Genomic DNA, 18,758 nt, shown 5'->3' with positions numbered 1-18,758 from the left:
GGGGGAGGGGGGATTGAATTTAGTATATATTAGTTAGGGTTTCTGAATCCAGATTACTACAGCCTAGATAGAGTGCCCTTACTAACATTGTATAGTGATAATAAGAATGCAGAAATAGTTGGGCTTTAGTATATTTCTCATCCCAACCTTTTTTTAAAAAATTTGAATTTATATCCCGCCCTTCTCCAAAGACTCAGGGTGGCTTACATTACAATAGTCTTCATCCATTTGTATATTATATACAAAGTCAACTTTTATTGCCCCCAACAATCTGGGTCCTCATTTTACCTACCTTGAAACTAATCCCTGGTTATTATTTAAAAGCTACAAGAGTCATTGTCATTCTGTCCAATATCTGGGGGTCATTTCTGACAATTGTATGAGCAAGTATCGAGAATGGGACTTCTCAGGCAATAATGTGACATTAATAATATCTAATAAACTAATAATCTAACCAATTTGACAATTTTTTTAAAGTTCATCTCAAATCCAGCACCTATATTGACATTTTTTTTCCCAGTCTTCCAACAAAGATATGCTTTGTTCAGCATTGCAAAGATGGCTCCTTATTTTTTTTTTCAGATGTTGAGAAATTTAAGGGGGAAATTATTCACAGTTCGGCATATAAGAATTCTGAAAAATACCAGGACCAACAAATCCTTATCATAGGCTTGGGAAGTTCTGGACTAGAAATTGCTGTTGACCTCAGCCGTATCACAAAGCAGGTACAGTGTATTTAAACAAGTTTGTTTTGAATCTGATGATAACAGCAGGCAATTTTGTCAGATTTTGAGCTCAAATACTGCCAGGGTTCATTTGTTACTTGGGGGGGGGGGGAATAGCATTTCAGAGACTAATTCTATCAATTAGTAATACATGTGAATGCATTATTAAATTATTTATTAAATAATGAAATTGTTAGTAATATATGTGAATGAAAGTTGAATGTTTGTCAGTGAGACTGGAGGGCTTTGCAATACTTTTCATCAAATATGCTTCCTTATTGAAAGATGGTCCTAGTGGCTTAGAAACCAGGGAGAGGAGAAACATCAAAGGTTGAGAATAAGATTCTTCTCTGTCTCTTTTTTTTTGCTAAACATCCCTCACGTAATTTGTTTATTTATTTATTTTCCTCAAGCATGTATTAAATAACAGATATAAATATAAACATAACTATGAATACATGAAATGGATACGAATAAAATGGAACATTAGGACAGGGACAGTAGGCATGCTGTTGTGCTTATGCACACCCCTTAAAGACCTTTTGGGAATGGGATGAGGTAGACAGTCTACTTTCCACTCTTAGGAAAAATATATTGGCACTCACTGTTGTCCTTTGGGACTCAGTGGAAGGAGGAATGGGCTGTTGTGGGTTTTTGTTTTCATTTTTGCCAAAGAAAGGCACACAACACTCAAGAGAAGAACTATGTTCATTGCAATGATCATTGAGTACCTACTTTAAAAGAAAGAGGAACCCTGAACAATGGAAAAGCAAAGATTTTTATAGAGATTGAGGGCTGCAGGTAGGAAATCCCTGGGATCTGATTTGCTGGCTAGTTTTGGGTAGCTAGGCAGGTCCTTGTTGGTACTTGGGATTACTTCTATGGTTAGGCAGAATGGGCCTTTCAGAAGGTCAGCAGAGCTGAGGAAGTTCATTGTGAAGGAGATGGAAAATTGGGGTTTCTCTAGATTGCACGTTCTTTGAAAGGGTTGCCCTTGGGCCATACTGTGAGCTGGGGAGAAGGCTGCTATTCTTTGGTCTAGATGGGATTGCAGGGACCTTGGTCTGAAGTAGGGAGGTCATTTTGGTTCTGTTGGGATTAGGCAAAGAGAAGAACTGGGTATGATCCAAAAGATGGCAGGGAAGGGGTTCAGTCTCCATTTTGTTCGCTAGGTTTATGTTTTGTATTACAAGGCTGGGAAAGGAGTTAGTGCTGATTTCCCTTTCTCCTCCACCAGGTCTTTCTGAGCACCAGAACTGGTGCTTGGGTGATCAACCGAGTCTCTGATGGTGGGTATCCTTTTGATGTAGTGTATTTTACACGTTTCAAAAATCTCCTTTTCCATAAACTTCCTGTGGCGCTGATAAACCAATGGAAAGAGAAGAAGCTGAATATGAAATTTAACCATGAGAACTATGGTGTAAAGCCCCAGCATAGGTAAGGGTGGAATTTCTCCATACTCTGACACTTAGGAAGACATGGAATATACACATTAAAGTAAATATTGACTCTTATTTTAGGAGCAACTTAAAAGTGAAGAAACAGTTATAGTCTCAGCTCTGAATCTTGGAAATATCCTACAGCTCCTGTAGCATTTGCAATGTCCCCGTTCCCATATATATTTAAATATTTAGTTATAGCCTCAAAGGTTAGAAACATTTTTTTAAAAATGAAACCTAACATTCTGGTTTCTGAACCTAATTCTGTATCTTGTAACTTTTCTTCATCCATAATTACTTTTTTTACCTTTATACCTTTTACAAAAAAGCTGAAAGCCTGCATATAAATTATTCTGCCAATTTCAGCTTTTCTAATTCTAGCTATGGTGGTTATGAAGATAAAGGTGATGTTATCCAAAGGTTCCCAGAGAAAAATGCACTTCCAAGGTCTCTAGACTGAAACTCCATTTTGTACCTGCCATTTCATTATTTTGCAGTAAAATATATTCCCAAAATGTGGCATTGCATATAAAAAAGAAGCCAACAAGAATGTAAAAACAGAAAACAATTGGACAAAACTATTATAAAAATGCAAAGCCAGTAAATAATATACTTTATACTTGGTATAAGTACATGGGTAAAGAGAATACATCACCATACACTGAATTACACCTCTGACATAAATGAGCTTTTCTTTACCAAGGCTGTGCTTTCTTGGCCTGTTTGAAAAACATCTAAGATGATCATTTACAGTATCTTACTTAACCCCCCTTTTTTTCAAATGGTCATTTAAGGTTAATAAGCACATGTTCTGGAGTAAAATATGGCCAGCGTGGTTTTTGTTCTCTTCATTTTGCAGGTTCCTAAATAAGAGCCCAATTATGGGCGATGATCTACCAAATGCTATAATTGCTGGCAGGGTGCTAATGAAACCAAATGTGAAGAAGTTCACTGAAAGGGGTGTGATCTTTGAAGATGGCAGCACAGAAGAAAATATTGATGTGGTAATTTTTGCTACAGGATACAACTTCTCCTTTCCCTACATTCAGGACGCTATCCTCAGGACCCAAACAAATAAACTCTCTCTCTATAAATATGTTTTCCCACCACACTTGGAAAAGCACACATTAGCTGTGATTGGCTTGATCAAACCTATAGGAGCCATTATGCCTGTATCTGAGCTCCAAGTTCGCTGGGCCACAAGAATCTTCAAGGGTAAGAGAGAATATAAAAAATAAAAAAATGATTGATGTTTTGCTTGGTTTAAAGGTTGCACTGCTGGTTAATATAATCAACTCCCTCTTTTGTATAAGAACAAGAAAGCCATGTAATATATCTTTGTGTGTCCATGAAGGTAATCTCCAGCTGTACTAAATGTTTGCATATGACCAGTTGTGTTACTCATGTAACACAGAGGTAGGCAACTATGGTCCTTTTATGACTTGTGGACCTCAACTCCCAGAATTCCTGAGCCAGCCATGTTATTTTATTTATTTCGTCAAGCATGTATTTTATGACAGATATAAGTGTAAACATAATTATAAATACATGTAAAGGATATGAATAAAAAAAAACATTAGGACAGGGACGGTAGGGATGCTGGTGCACTTATGCACACCCCTTACAGACCTTTTAGGAATGGGGTGAGGTATACAGTAAACAATCTAAGGTTAAACTTTTGGGGATTTGGGGAAGAAACCACAGAGTCAGGTAGTGCATTCCAGGCGTTGACAAGTCTGTTACTGAAGTCATATTTTCTGCAGTCTAGTTTGGATCGGTTTACTATGCGTTTGTATCTATTGTGTGCTCTTGTATTGTTTTGGTTGAAGCTGAAGTATTCATTGGCTGGTAGGGCATTGTAGCAGATGATTGAAGTCCACAAGTCATAAAAGAATCATAGTTCCCTAACCCTGATATAACATAATATATGTATACAGCAAAAAGACTAACAAGGAAACTTCTTGCAATTATCTCCGTCATAATGTTGAGCTGTCGAGGTGATGGCCCGGTGTCTTGAGGCCGTGTGGGTCTGGATGGGGAGGAACAGGCTCCAGCTCAACCCGACCAAGATAGAGTGGCTGTGGGTTCCGGCATCCTGGTACAACCAGCTTTCGCCATCGCTGACTGTTGGGGGTGAAGTACTAGCCCCCAGGGGAAGGGTGCGCAACTTGGGCGTTCTCCTGGACGATCGGCTGTCTTTAGAAGAACATCTGACGGCCGTCGCCAGGGGAGCATTTTATCAGGTTCGCCTGATTTGCCAGTTGCGCCCCTTCCTTGACCGGGACTCCTTACGCACAGTCACTCATGCCCTCGTTACCTCTCGCCTGGACTATTGCAATGCTCTCTACATGGGGCTTCCCTTGAAGAGCACCAGGAGGCTCCAGCTAGTCCAGAATGCGGCTGCGCGAGTAATAGAGGGAGCACCACGTTGCTCCCATATAACACCTATCCTGCGTGGCTTGCACTGGCTGCCGGTAGCCTTCTGGGTGCAATTCAAGGTGTTAGTGACCACCTTCAAAGCGCTCCATGGCTTAGGACCGGGGTATCTACAAGACCGCCTTCTGCCACCGATAGCCTCCCAACGACCTGTGCGCTCCCACAGAGTGGGCCTGCTCAGGGTACCGTCGACCAAACAATGTCGGTTGGTGGCCCCCAGAGGGAGAGCCTTCTCTGTGGCAGCACCGGCTCTTTGGAATGAGTTACCTCCGGGATTACGCCAACTCCCCGACCTCTGAACCTTCAAGCAGGAATTAAAACCTTGATGAAGGTATCTTTTCTTTTATGTACACTGAGAGCATATGCACCAAGACAAATTCCTTGTGTGTCCAATCACACTTGGCCAATAAAATTCTATTCTATTCTATTCTAAAAAAAAACTTTATTATTTAATCGTGCGGGACTAGCCTAAATGTATTTTAAATGTATTTTAATTATAGCTTTTAAATTTTAAAGGGTTTTATGTCGGCTTTGACCGTTTTAGCAATCTGGCCAATTAATATATTTGTTTTAAATGTTTTTTAAATCTGTTATTTATATTATGTGTATTTTTGTATTTTTAATATGGCTGTACACCGCCCTGAGTCCTTCGGGAGAAGGGCGATATAGAAATTGGATTAATAAAATAAATAAAAATAAATAATGTTATCATTGTTCATCCAATCCAATAAGCAGTTTGATGTAGTGATGAAGGTGCTAGTCTGGAAAGCAGCAGAATGTGAATTCTAGGATTCCTTTAGCATCAAAACCAGTTGTCAACCATTCCACTCAGTCATCTAGCGAAGAAAGACTCCTGGCCATTTGTTTTGCCAAGAGTATACTTCACTGAAGCTGAAATGGTTACAGGAGTAGCATAAACTGAAGCTGAGTTTTTCCTGTGCAAACAACATAAAGGAAAGTTCCTCTCCCACCCCCCACCCCTGCTCCCCGCCAGCCCGGCAATCCCCCAGTTATCAGCAAATGTCCACTCAGCTGCTTGTATATTGTTCTGGAAATAGGTGCTCAGTTCCCAGCTCTGTTCCCAACAACAAAGTTGTGAGGAAAAGAGGAAGCAATATTAGGTATGCTCACCATTTTGAGTTGACCAAAATATATAAGAGGTAGGAAATAATGATAATATTAATAAGAATAAGAATAATGATGATAATGATGATGTTCAATTTACTGAGCTTCATGTTTAATGAATAAAGTATATAACAACAACAACAACAACGATGATGATTAGCCATTTGCAAGAGGCAGCTTTACATGAAGCAGCTTACATTCTGCAACAATACCTGTAACACCATCAAAAATTTTTTCCATGTTCTGAAAAAAAAATCCCTATAATGCTTTCATGTTAGATCATGTAACAGAATAACAGAGTTCGAAGGGGCTTGGAGGTCCTCTAGTCCAACCCACTGCTCAAGCAGGAGACCCTACAACAGTTTAGACAAATGGTTCTTCCTAAAAGCCTCCAGTGTTGGAGCACCCACTTCTGAATGCAAGTTGATTGTTCTCACTGTTAGAAAATTTCTCCTTAGTTCTATGTCTTCTATGTACCACAGAAAGGCATAATTCATTTTTCAGAGGGAGATTTTTTTTCATAATTAACATTTCATTTTGATACTTAAGAATCATTTTATAAGACTCAGTAGCCAAGGAAGAATTACAGTGCACAATATAAGTGAAATTCTACCAAAATTGTTCTGCAATTTCAAATAAGGTCATTCCACATGTATCTTTAGAAAAGTGATTTCTCCTAGCCCTGGTGCACTGCAAATGGCCCCAGGACCCATCACACCTGGCATTAAATAAAAAGACCAACAATCTACTGGGTGGTTGGTCTGAAAAATAGCTGAGCTCTTGTAAAGTTGCCAGTAGGCAGATAGACTGGACATGATTAACCAATGGTCATAACTGGCTTTGTTTAATTCTCTTGGATCAAGGGGATTAAACTCTCAGATTATAGTATTGTGTGTGAGGTATTTATTGTTTGAATAGAAACAAAATTTACCTTTTTTGCAGCCAGAACACTTCTATATTGGAGTAAGGAAATGTAAAATTCATGAATGTGATTTCAAGCCATAAGGAAATATAATGACATCTTATTTAAATAGATGGGAGCTACATGGGAGTGCTTTAGTTTTGATTATGCCCATGATAATCTGAGGCATAGTTTATACTGAAGTAATAAATCTAACAATTGTGTTGAGCCACTTCCGGTATTCAGTTCAACAGAAAGCTGAGATATACAGAAAATTTATTCCATGCTAATTAGCCAGTCCTGAGCTAGTTCATCTTTCAAACAAAACTGGTGTTTTAGAGCCAGGAGGTTAAGTGTAGTGGTTCTTAATTATCAAGGAATATGTCTGCATGCATTGTTGTATACCTATGCAGAAGCAAGCCATCATTATTCTAAGTGGTTGAATACCCCAGGAAGTCTGCATTGAATTGCAGTCTTAGTACTGGGTAAGGCTATCAGATTTGATCTGCAAACATCTACAGTCACAGCAGCAAGTGTAGAAAACCAATGTTTCCAGCATCACTTTCTCCATCATCCTACTACTTGGTTTCTTTCTGGAGGTCAGGAGTAGCTACATTCCTTCTTCAGAAAATTCTCCTAGTGCTTTGCTATATAACCACAACACTTTGTCCTTTATTGAAATACTTTCATTTCCAACATCGCTATACATGTAATGAACACGATTACAGTCTGGTCTGTCGTCATTACATGTTAGTCTGTGTGCATCTTGACATGCAGCTAAATCCACCTATCCTCCAATAAAACAGACTGTGTGCATAGATCTGAATGCTTTATTGAAAGAACAGGATATGGTGAAACTGGGGAAAATAGGGATACATACAATGAGAACCAAATACAAGATAGACGGTATTGAGTTACTGCTGAACATAACAATTAATAAATACAAGCAATTTAAATCTCACCAGCACGCTCTGTGTGTGGGATGTGGGTTTGTCCTTGGATGACCATGTGCCACAGATTAAGATGGATTCTTCTTTGTGCTTCTGCCTTCTCCAAATGCTAAAGGAAATGGAGCCTGGTTTCCCAGATTGCACATGTTCTGAGAGTGCGGGCTGTTGGGTAAAGGAGTGGAATCAGCTTCAAACAATATATATGGTATTTGTCTCTCTGGCCACTAGGTGGGGATAGACAGCAACAACAGTATATGAAAGTCTTATGCTGGGGCATGACAGTCTATTTCAGTTTCTCTGTTCAGTCCACAATATGTTCTGTATATTTGTATTAGCTGTCTGCAGACTGTTCTGCATTTCTCAGGCTACAGGGGGCACCAGGAGATTAAACTGATGTTGTTTTTCAGGCCTGAACAAGTTACCATCAAATAATGACATGATGACTGACATTGTTAAGAAGACCCAATACAATGAAAAAAGGTAAGAAATCAATTATGTACTATAAAGTGCTTGTTTTATTTATTTATTTATTTATTTTGTCACACAGTATATATAAGCATAAGCATGAAATAATTGTACAATATATAAGTATATATATGAGTATGAGTATGTAATGACTATATTAATTGGATATAACGAAAGGAAACAATAGGACAGGAACAGTAGGCACTCTTGTGCTCTTATGCACGCCCCTTATAGACCTCTTAGGAATGGGGTAAGGTCAATGGTAGATAGTTTTTGGTTGAAGCTTTGGGGATTTGGGGAAGAGACCACAGAGTCAAGTAGTGTATTCCAAGCATTAAAAACTCTGTTACTGAAGTCATATTTTCTGCAATCAAGATTGGATTAACATTAAGCTTAAATCTATTGTGTGCTCGTGTATTGTTGCAATTGAAGCTGAAGTAGTCTTCGACAGGAAGGACATTGTAATAGATGATTCTATGAGTTAAACACAGGTCATGTCAAAGGCGGCTTAGTTCTAAATTTTCTAAACCCAGGATTTCAAGTCTGGTGGCATAAGGTATTTTGTTTGTATTCGGAGGTGTGGAGTACTCTTCTTGTAAAATATTTCTGGACACGTTCAATTGTATTGATGTCAGAAATGTGGTATGGGTTCCAAACAGTCGAGCTGTATTCAAGAATTGATCTAGCAAATGTTTTATATGCTCTGATTAGTAATGTAGGGTTTTTGGAGAAGAAGCTACGCAAGATTAGGTTTACAACTTTTAAGGCCTTTTTTGCGATGTAGTTACAGCGGGCTTGGGCACTTAGATCATTTGATATGAAAACTCCAAGATCTTTAACAGGGTGGGGGTCATCTGTAAGGTAATGTCCATCAAGATTGTACTTAGTGTTTGGGTTCTTTTTTCCAATATGTAAGACTGAGCATTTGCTAGTTGAGATTTGGAGTTGCCAAGTTTTAAATTTTAAGTTTTAAAATTTAAATTTTAAAATTTAAATTTTAAATTTAAGTTTTAAATTTAAGTTTTAAATTTTCAATTTCCAACATTTCTACAAAACGTTGGAATTGAAAATATTCTGGCCTTGCATATAAAATGCCTATGTGAATAAATTTTAAAATTAGTCACACTCACCCATAGGATACAAACTTAGTAAATAGAATGGAATGGAATGGAATGGAATAGAATAGAATTCTTTATTGGCCAAATGTGATTGGACACGCAAGAAATTTATCTTGGTGCATATGCTCTCGATGTACATAAGAAAACATACATTCATCAAGAATCATAAGGTACAACACTTAATGATAGTCATAGGGAACAAATAAGCAATCAAAACATATTAGGAAACAGTCAGTATAAATCTTAAGGATACCAGCAACAAGGTTACAGTCATACATACATAAGTGGGAGGAGTTGGGTGATAGGAATGACGAGAAGATTAATAGTAATGCAGATTTAGAGCTTAAACTTAAAGCTACATATTAAACTTATTTTATAAGTTTAAATTTATATTTTAGAAACTTTTTACTGCTTGCTGAAAGGGATGGGACATAGATTGGGTTAGATTAGATTAGATTTTTATTTTATTTATTTATTAATGAAATTTATATAGCTATCCATCTCACCAAAGGCAACTCTAATTAGATTAGATTAGCAAGCGTGTGTATGTGTGTGTCACATGTCCTAAAATTAAAAGCATTCGAGTTCTATTGTAAATTCTTTATTTCAGCCATAGCCTAGTGTTAGAGAACAAAATCTGTGAAGTTTACAATTTATAAATGATCTACTTCTAGACTATAAAATGGGTCACCAACCTTTCGGACCTCAGGGACCATTAAATTCACAATTTTAAATTCCGTGGACCACTAATACGATCTGCCTAATGACTGGCTGGATGGGTGCGGCTAGGTAGTCATGTGACTGGACGGGCATGGCTAACTCGATGTCACTCGTGTCAAGGGGCGCCTCGCTGGCCTCTTCTCGCCCCTCCCCTCCCACCCACTCATCACCTGTCCACCTGGGCTCCTTAGGGCCCCAACAGGAAGCAGTTGTTGGAACTAAGCAGCCACCACGAGAAAGAGTTGGCAAAACAGCTGGCTCAGTTCAAATTGGATCTGGCCAAGAAGGAGGCTCAGCAGAAGCACCTCACTGAGGACTAGGAGCAGAGGCTTTCCAAGCAGAGAGAAGACCTGCAGGAGTGCAAGGCCAGGTACCGGTGCCTGGAGGCTCAGCAGGCTGAGATGGTCAGCCAGTTCCAGGCCATGATGCAGTCCCACTGGAACAAGACCCACCGGCTCTTTGCCACCAGTGGTGTTTCCCTCCAGCCTTCGCCCAAAGCCCCACACCAAGAGGTTGAAGCAGACCCCAAGTCAGAATTTCTCCCCCCTCTCACCCCCACAAAAAGACCCTGAAGGGGAAGACTCTCTGCAGCAACACAAGTGTTCATTGCACATCTCCAGCCCAGGGGCCTTAGTTTGAGGACCCCTAATTTAGTGCAATATAAAAAATATAAATATTTTTTCTGCAGACCACCAAAATTTTCTCACGGACCACCAGTTGGTGACCACTGCTATAAAATATAGATAATAATTAAAGTATTAGTATTTCTAACACAAGACTTTGCTATTTTACAATAGTAACATTAACGTTACAGACAGTGGAAGAAAAATGAAACATATCATATAGAACAAATATAGAACATACTAATTGTAGGGATGAAATCTACTTACCTTCCCTACTGGTTCAGAAGTGCATGCACCACACGCGCGCAGACCCTCTGTGAATGTGCAAACCCTTATACGCATGCGCATAGGGTATAAAATAACAATGACTGGACGGAGCCTTGCGCTGCTGATGCTACAGGTTCTCTGAACCACCTGCTGCCATTGCTACTGGTTCAGCCGAACCGGTCCAAACTGGTAACATTTTACCTCTGATTAATTGGTGTGTAGAACAACAAATCACTTACCATTGCAGCTCAACTAGAATGCTAAATATGGGGCTGTAAATTGGTAGAGTAGGAAGGAAGAGGAACCAAGATCTCAGGCAGGAATTGGGTTGGACTAGAAGACCTCCAAGAGCCCTTCTAACCGTACAATTCTAAGGTTTTATGATTCTATTATCTGGTCTTCAACAGGCTAATTTATCTTTTGCTCTTAGGTATACAGGAAGCCACATCAATTCCTTAGTAGTGCAGTATATTGATTACATGGATGAACTGGCTTCCATATTAGGAGTGAAGCCCAAGGTGCTGAGTCTTCTTCTGATTGATCCAAAGCTGGCCTGGGAAGTATATTTTGGACCTTGTTCAGCTACTCAGTTCCGTCTGACCGGTCCTGGGAAGTGGGAAGGAGCCAGAAACACCATCTTGACCCAGAGAGAAAGGATTATCAAGCCTACAAAGACACGACTGCTGCAGTCTTCTAGCAACACAAAAGTAACTCTGGTTCCTTCTTTCTTCATTAAAGCATTCATCTGTTTGGGACTTCTCACTATTGTCTTAACTTATCTCTAATTTGAACTTGCAGCAGTCTTAAAACTGTTTCTTCTCCTGTAAATGAACTTGTTTTGAGTGGTATTTTCCCTACATGGTAGAAGAATTGCAAACAGTATATATCTATGATCTGAAAGTTTCCTTGTTTTCTACTTCTTGTATCTGATGCATATTAATGGCAAGCCAGGACATTATCCCTGATAAATGTGATTTGGCTTACAAGCTGAGTATACTTTAGAGCAGGGCTCATCAATCTTTCAGACCTCAGGGACCACTAAATTCATAATTTTAAATCCCGAGGACCACTAATATGATTTTTTAAAAAAGATAAATGGTATTTAGTGCAATATAAAAAATGCATTTAATTTTTCTGTGGACCACCAAAATTTTCTCGCAGACCACCAGTGGTCCACGGACCACTGGTTGGTGACCACTGATCTAGAATATATCTGCATATAGGGCAGATTTTGGCTATTTCAACCTGAAATTCCAATTACCAATATTTATGCTGAATATCTTTTGTAGGTTACATTATTCTAATATTTCAATAATGGCTCTTTAAAAATTGGAACATAATTGAATATAAAGAATTTCCTCATTTGTTTCATGTTTTACACCCTATACCTCTGCTTCATTAATATCTTTACAACTTGTACTTTTTCTAATAACTAATGTCTTATATATGAAATATGTACTTTTACACCACTGTCCTTTGTCTCTGTAGTTCTCTAAACTCTAATTCAGTGGAATTAGAAATTGCTGAATTTCAGGAAAAAAATTGAATTTCAGGCAATAATAGATTTCAGCCCAAACAATTACTACAAAAAAAGTCTACATTTGATAACTCTGTCTAGAAAATATTTATACATTTTACTGTACATAGAATCTTCATGTCGTGTCCCACTCCTCCGCTGACGGCCGGGTCAGGGAAATCCGAATCAGGCTTGCCTCTGCAGCTCTGCCCAAAGTCCTAGCAAAGTCCTCAGAGCAGGCAGGAGACCAGAAAGTGACTTCAGCAAGATAAGTTCGACTTTGCCTGACTCAGAGACTGCCAGAAAGCAGATCCTTTATATAGGCCATGGGGTGTGGCTCCATGACTCAGCACTCATTAAGGCCTGCCCCTCCCTTCCTTCTGTTGCCTCCGCCTATCCAGTCTTCTGATGCGAGGGTCACTCCAATCAGCAGCTGTTGGAAATAAACTTTCCTCAGGCTCACATGCTGTGGAGGAGGGGGAGGGGTCTAGCTGCTCCGTTTGCCTGGGCATGGAGCCAGGGCTGGGGCCGGGGGGTGCTCCCTCCTCTGCAGCTTGTCTGGGCATGGAGCCAGGACTGGGGCCGGGAGGCATACATTCCTCCGTGTTCGGGAGCAGATAAGAAGGCTCCGGCTGCTGTGAGAGCGGGCAAGACACAACACTTCATTCTTTTTGGTGCATTTTGTGTACACTTTACACATATAAAATGTTCACCACTTTTGTAGGTTATATTATTCTGTAATGAGTTTATAAAAAGAAAAGATCCACAATATAAATAAATAAATTTTAGAAATCCTCTCTGTCAGTTAATATTCTTTTCTTATGAATTCCCCTTGTATCCTATTAGTCTATTAAATGGAGAGTTTGCTATTTTGTAAATCAGTGATAGGCTATATTGATGGTATTGGTGGGAAGATTTTACTTTCTGAGATCAATGATTTAGGTGCGAATAAAGAGGATGGCTTTGAAGCAGAGGTGGGTTTCACCAGGTTCTGACCAGTTCTGGAGCCCAAGCTAAGAAATTATTTTGTGAAAATGCCTCAGACACCTCCACCCCAAATTCTCATGAAGATGAAGGAGGGAAAAAAAGAACTATATTCAGATTTGCAAGACTATATTTCAATAATAAAAGTAACTTTAGGTATGCATGATATATTTTTTAGTTTGTCTAAATTATAGGGATGACTTTGGATCATGAATGGATGGTACCTCAGATGGGTTGCATCTCACAAGGATTAATAAAATATGTTTGGTCAAAATAAAATCAGTTTGATTTACAGGTGCACTCTAGGATGCCCTCTGCCCTCCAGGCACCTTTGTACCCCTAGATATGATAAAGGTCATGATAGTTTCCTGTACCACTGCTTGTTAATTCTTCATTGAAAAGGAAATGCTATTATAGGTCTTGAAGGTCAGACAAGTGATACCAGTGAAGTTTTGTTCTGGTGCCTAGAGTTGGTAAGGGTCTGGGTGAGAAGAAAAACAATTAAAATTGTAGCTGGACAGATTATTGTTTGTCTATTGGGTTTCCTTACCTGCTGCAATGGTACCTTGACTCAGGGTCCTTCTACAACAACATGTAGAAGCTGTGGCTAGAAAGCCTTTGCCCAGTTTTAAATGGTGTGCCAGTTACAGAACTACTTGGTGGGAAGACTTGCTATAGTGACTCCTGCCCTCATCACCACTTGCTTAGACTATTGTAATGCATTCTACATGGGCTGCCTTTAAAATCCATTGACATAGCTGATTGAATGCAACCACCTATATACAAATTGTTGTTCACTCAAGGAAGCATGGTCCACAGTTCTTTAGTTCCTATACTATTTACTAATAGACCACCATCTGCAATTTAAAGTACTGGTGCTAACTATCAACCCCCATATGCCTTGGTCCCTAAGACAAAATTGCTAGCAATGTTCCTTTTTAGCAGGTAATAGCAAATGGGTTTCTAGTAGACATCCAGTAGACTTTCACCCTGATTGTCTTCTGGAACCTGAAAAACAGAACTTTTCTGGCGGCCATTTGGCCCTTGCTACAACCTTGGCTGGTTTATAGTTTGGTTTGTTAATTTTAATTTTATTCTGTTTCATTCATTGTCTTTAACAGGTTTTCTGTGTGGTTAGGCTTCCTCATCTACCCAATTTTGCCTTTACAACAGCCATGACATGCCTGCTTCAGAACTGTAAAACTGTTAGTGTATCTGGGGGGGGGGGTCCATTAGAAACCACTGAAGGAGCAAAAAATCAAGGCTAATGGTCACCAACCACTAGTTAATGCGTGTCAAGAGTGATTCGCTCTTTCACCTAGTTACTTTTTCGCTCCAGCTTGGTAACAGTTGGGAGGGGGGTGGTTGGAATGTCTGGGGTGGAATGGAATGCCAAGATTTCATCTGCAGATTGTGAGAGCCTGCTGCCCCCCTCCAAGGTCATACCACACAGGTGTTTGAAAGATGCAAGCTGTTCTCATAACAAAAGGAGCATATTCAATTGAACAACACAATGAACTGAGGGGGATGGCCAAAGGGAAAAGTCAAGGTTAACTATGTAGGTTGCACAGGAAAATCAGAGCTGGATTCACTTCTTCTGTCCCAGTGTAGTGCATCTAATAAAATTTTACTTTTGGGGGAAGAATAATGTCCCAGATTATTAGATTTAGATTCGCTGACTAGATAGCTGCCATTAAACCACCTCTGCATTTACTGCAGTCTACCTGGGCTCCTCCAGGAGAGCTGCAATATCAAGATGTCGGCAGCTGACAAGAAGATGGATGGCGGGATGGCGGTGCCTCTCTGAGAGGCACCGACAGTGGCCCAAGTGGGGCCTGGGGACCAGCCAATTGACTTGCACCCTAAGCAGGGGGTTGACAAGCTAGAGCAGCCACCCATGCATGGTGGAGGGATGACATCAAGAGCCCCTTGCTCTGGGCCAAAGGAGCAGTGGGCAAGTGGCACGGGGAAGGCAGAAGAGGCAGAGTACTCACTGGTTCCTCCTGGAGTTATGATGATCCAGGTTAGCAAATGGAAGGCCAGGAGAGCAGCTGAGTGGAAAGAACTGATGGGGTGGAGGTTTCTGATCACCACCTGCAGCCCCTCGATGGAACAGCTGAGAGAGAAATTGGATGAGTTAAAGTTCAGGGTGTGTGTGTTACACTGAGGTCAGCATTGACTGGAGCTGGAATGAGGTCTGCCAAGCTTCTGGCTGCCCTTCCCTCCCCCCCCACCTGCTGCAGCCAATGGTGTTGAGCTTGAATGGAGTGACAAATATATATATATAATGGCATGACAAATATATATATAAATCAAAATAATAAATAAAACCCATGCAGCAAGGGCCAGTGGCAGCCCCCCGCCAGCAGTTTTGAAGCAAACTCCTCTGCGCCCTGTGGTGACATGAGCCCCCACACAGGTTGTCCCACAGGTGGTGGGGCTGCCACCAGGCTATGTACTGGTGTAGCAGAACCAGGAGCCTTCCCCACTGAAGGCAATATTTGACAGCCAACCCGAAAAGCTAGTCTGTTTCCTGACTCAGGTGTGGAATTATTTGGAGCGGTACGAAGCAATGCACCTGACGAGCCTTCCCGTGTGAATGCTGTTACATCAAACCTGGAAGGAGATGCCACAGAGTGACTGGTATCACTCTATGATGAGGGTCCCCCAGAGCTGATGAATGTGGACATCCTCATGCAAGAGATGTGGTACAGATTTGAAGACCCCACAGAGACCCGACGAGCAGAGGTCAGGTTCCATTCCATTCGGTAGGGAAGTGGCCAGTTGTGGAATACATTCAAGAGTTTTTCAGCCTGGTGGCCCACCTGAGAGGATGGCCTGAGCCCCTACTGGTCTACCAGTTCCAGGACAGTTTGAACCAGGAGCTGTACCATATCTGCTTACCCCGAGGGGTGCCTAAAAATCTCCTGGTGTGGTACCAGCTAGCCACTAATGTGGAACTAGATCTGACAGACTACCGGTAGCATGCTGCACATGAGCATCACCCTCTCTGGGTAATCAAGAGATACCCTGTGGGCCCCAGGGACAAGGGAGGTGTTTCCCTGGTCCCAAAGGAGAAGCTCTGCTGAATTCCAGGAGCCTGATTATGATGTGGGAAGGAAGGCCACCAAGACTGCCCTGCTCCACATCTGCATCATGAACCCTGACCTGTCAGAAGGCAAAGAAACCACTGACAAAGTTGAAGGAAAAGATGCAGGTTGCATAGCAGTTCCTGGAGGTCTGTCCCCAATCCAGTAAGGGGGAGGAACTCCAACCTGGCTTGGTCTTCTATGAGAGCGATAGTGAGAGGAAAGACAACCCAAAGATAAATGGGACCATCATCCCAATGACTGCCCGAGTGGAAATCCGATGCCCTACTTGGGAATAAAGTGCACCCTCATGGCCCTATTAGACCCGGGATGCACCAAGTGCCTGACCAGTTTTCTGATGGTGGAAAAGTTGAGGCTAAGACTCAGGAAACTAAGGCGATCCATGGGATTTGAACAGATAGATGGTTCTTACAGGGCGGGTGTGTTTGTGTGTGTGTGTGTGTGCCAGCATTCTGATAAATAAGGCCTTACATAAACACTGGTAGCAAGGGGTGCTGGTGTACCTTAATGATATTTTAATTTTAATATTTTAATGGGTTTTGCTCAGGGGTGAAATGCTCCCGGTTCACACCGGCTCACCCGATTAGGTAGCAATGGCAGCTGCTGGTTCGGAGGACTGGTAGCAAAAATCCCTGGCCCCATCCCCCCTGCCTCTGCTGAGCCACACCATCAGCAAAGGTTTTTTTTTTTACTTTTAAAAGTTTTTCTTCAGCCAAAACATGCCTTTAAAAGTAAAAAAAACAAACCTCTGATGATCGCGGGGCTGAGCAGAGATCATCAAAACCCTTTAAAAGTTTTTTTTAAAAAACCCTCTTCAGCTGAAGGGGAAAAAAACCAAGAAAAAAAAACGAGGTTTTAAAAGCCTCCTCTGGCGATCCCAGAGGAGTTTCCTGATCCTCACAGGCTTTTAAACTCACTTTTTAATAGCCCCACTTACAAGAGCCCCCACCCATGCCCAGCCATTTCCCCCTCCTCACTTACCTATAATTACTGATCTTTCGGGCTGGCAACCCCATGCTTTCTTCAGCTACTGAAGAAAAAAAAAGCTTGCTTTGACTTCCTGCTTTGCTGGCTGAGGAACTCTGGGATTTGAAGTCCACAATAAAATAAAATAAAATAAAATAAAATAATAAAATAAAATATTTGTGCAGCTTTCTGAGATTTGGTGTGTTTCTATAGTGTTTCACTCTAACTACACAAACACACAAAACCTCAGAAAGCTGTATGTGGCATTTTGTGTGTGTGTAAAATGTGAAAGTTGGTTTTTGATACCTCTTATTGTTTTTTATACTTTTATTATTTTTATTATTTATTGTTATTGGCCATGCCCACCCAGTCATCTGACCACCAAGCCACGCCCACCAATTAAGCCACGCCCACAGAACCGGTAGGGAAAATTTTTAGATTTCACCCCTGGTTTTGCTCCTATTCATGCCTCTTTAAAAAAAACAGCTTAGCAACAGGGCTGCATTACACTCACTGAGGAAAACTAGCCCAGCAATTCTTCTCCTGATTTTGTTTCAATTTATAGGTAAACTGATTATATCATTTTAAATACTGTGAAATTCCCTTGAATCAGACCTTAATGTATCCAGATTTTTTAAAAGGACCTAGTGTGGAAGAACTTTTCTATGTAAGCATTAGGTACTGTGATGATTATGTAAACAGATACCTCTGCTTTGCCAAGTTGCCTTCATGCTAGAAATAGCTCCATTTTTTTTACCACCTGATATCTTCTAGAAAACCTCTGAAAAAGCTTTCCTTCCCTTCCCTACCATGTTCCATTATCTGGTTGGGGTCAGGTTGCTTTGGCAAACTGCAGACCAAGTATAGAGGGTTAAAACTAGCTTGCCCACAGAGCCAACAGAGGAATTCAAGCTCACAGGTACTCACTCACTGGGTTGTGATGTCCTCAGTAGACAACAAAAATGAAAAGTTCACTAAGATCCTGGTGGATTGCTGTGCAAGACTAGAATGCTTAGATCAGAAGTCTTGATCTGTTCTTCTCACTCCCCCTTCCCTGTTATGCTTCTGTAAAACTCCTATAGGATTTTTCTCTAAGTGTGCAATAAGGCAAAATAGTTTCTGTAGCAAAGAAGGCAAATGGATGATGAAGATGGAGCAATGCAGCCCATCTGCTATGCCTTGGAAAGAGCAATTTGCTAAGCTAAATTTGAAAGCAAAGAGCTGAAACTGAGGAATCCAAATTGGACAGTGAGCTAAAACTCTGCTAATTATTTTCTACAATTCATGTAATGTTCATTATTATTTATTCATTGTACAGTTGGGTCCTTTTTATATGTATGCTTAATTTCAATACTGGAGTTGTTTTCTGGGGTCTCTAATTCAGACTCCCGCCCCCACATAAATACTCTGTTT

General features: G+C 40.6%; 1 protein-coding gene across 3 annotated transcripts in view; it reads left to right on the top strand.

Annotated features, from left to right (window-relative positions):
- The window catches only part of LOC131195442 (dimethylaniline monooxygenase [N-oxide-forming] 2-like), an 89,175-nt gene extending 76,503 nt beyond the window's left edge, over positions 1–12,672 (top strand). For all 3 annotated transcript variants that reach the window (XM_058177349.1, XM_058177350.1, XM_058177348.1), the window contains 5 exons: positions 583–725; positions 1,963–2,162; positions 3,024–3,379; positions 7,984–8,056; positions 11,200–12,672. In XM_058177349.1, the coding sequence (XP_058033332.1) occupies positions 583–725; positions 1,963–2,162; positions 3,024–3,379; positions 7,984–8,056; positions 11,200–11,554 (1,127 nt within the window). In that variant the 3' untranslated portion in view covers positions 11,555–12,672. The remainder of the gene's footprint in view (positions 1–582; positions 726–1,962; positions 2,163–3,023; positions 3,380–7,983; positions 8,057–11,199) is intronic.
- The last annotated feature ends 6,086 nt before the right edge of the window (positions 12,673–18,758 follow it).

The sequence above is a fragment of the Ahaetulla prasina genome, chromosome 3 (genome assembly GCF_028640845.1).
Source record: "Ahaetulla prasina isolate Xishuangbanna chromosome 3, ASM2864084v1, whole genome shotgun sequence".
NCBI lineage: Eukaryota > Metazoa > Chordata > Lepidosauria > Squamata > Colubridae > Ahaetulla > Ahaetulla prasina.
Note: the sequence above shows the minus strand (reverse complement) of the source record. Positions and strands in the feature narration are given on the sequence as shown.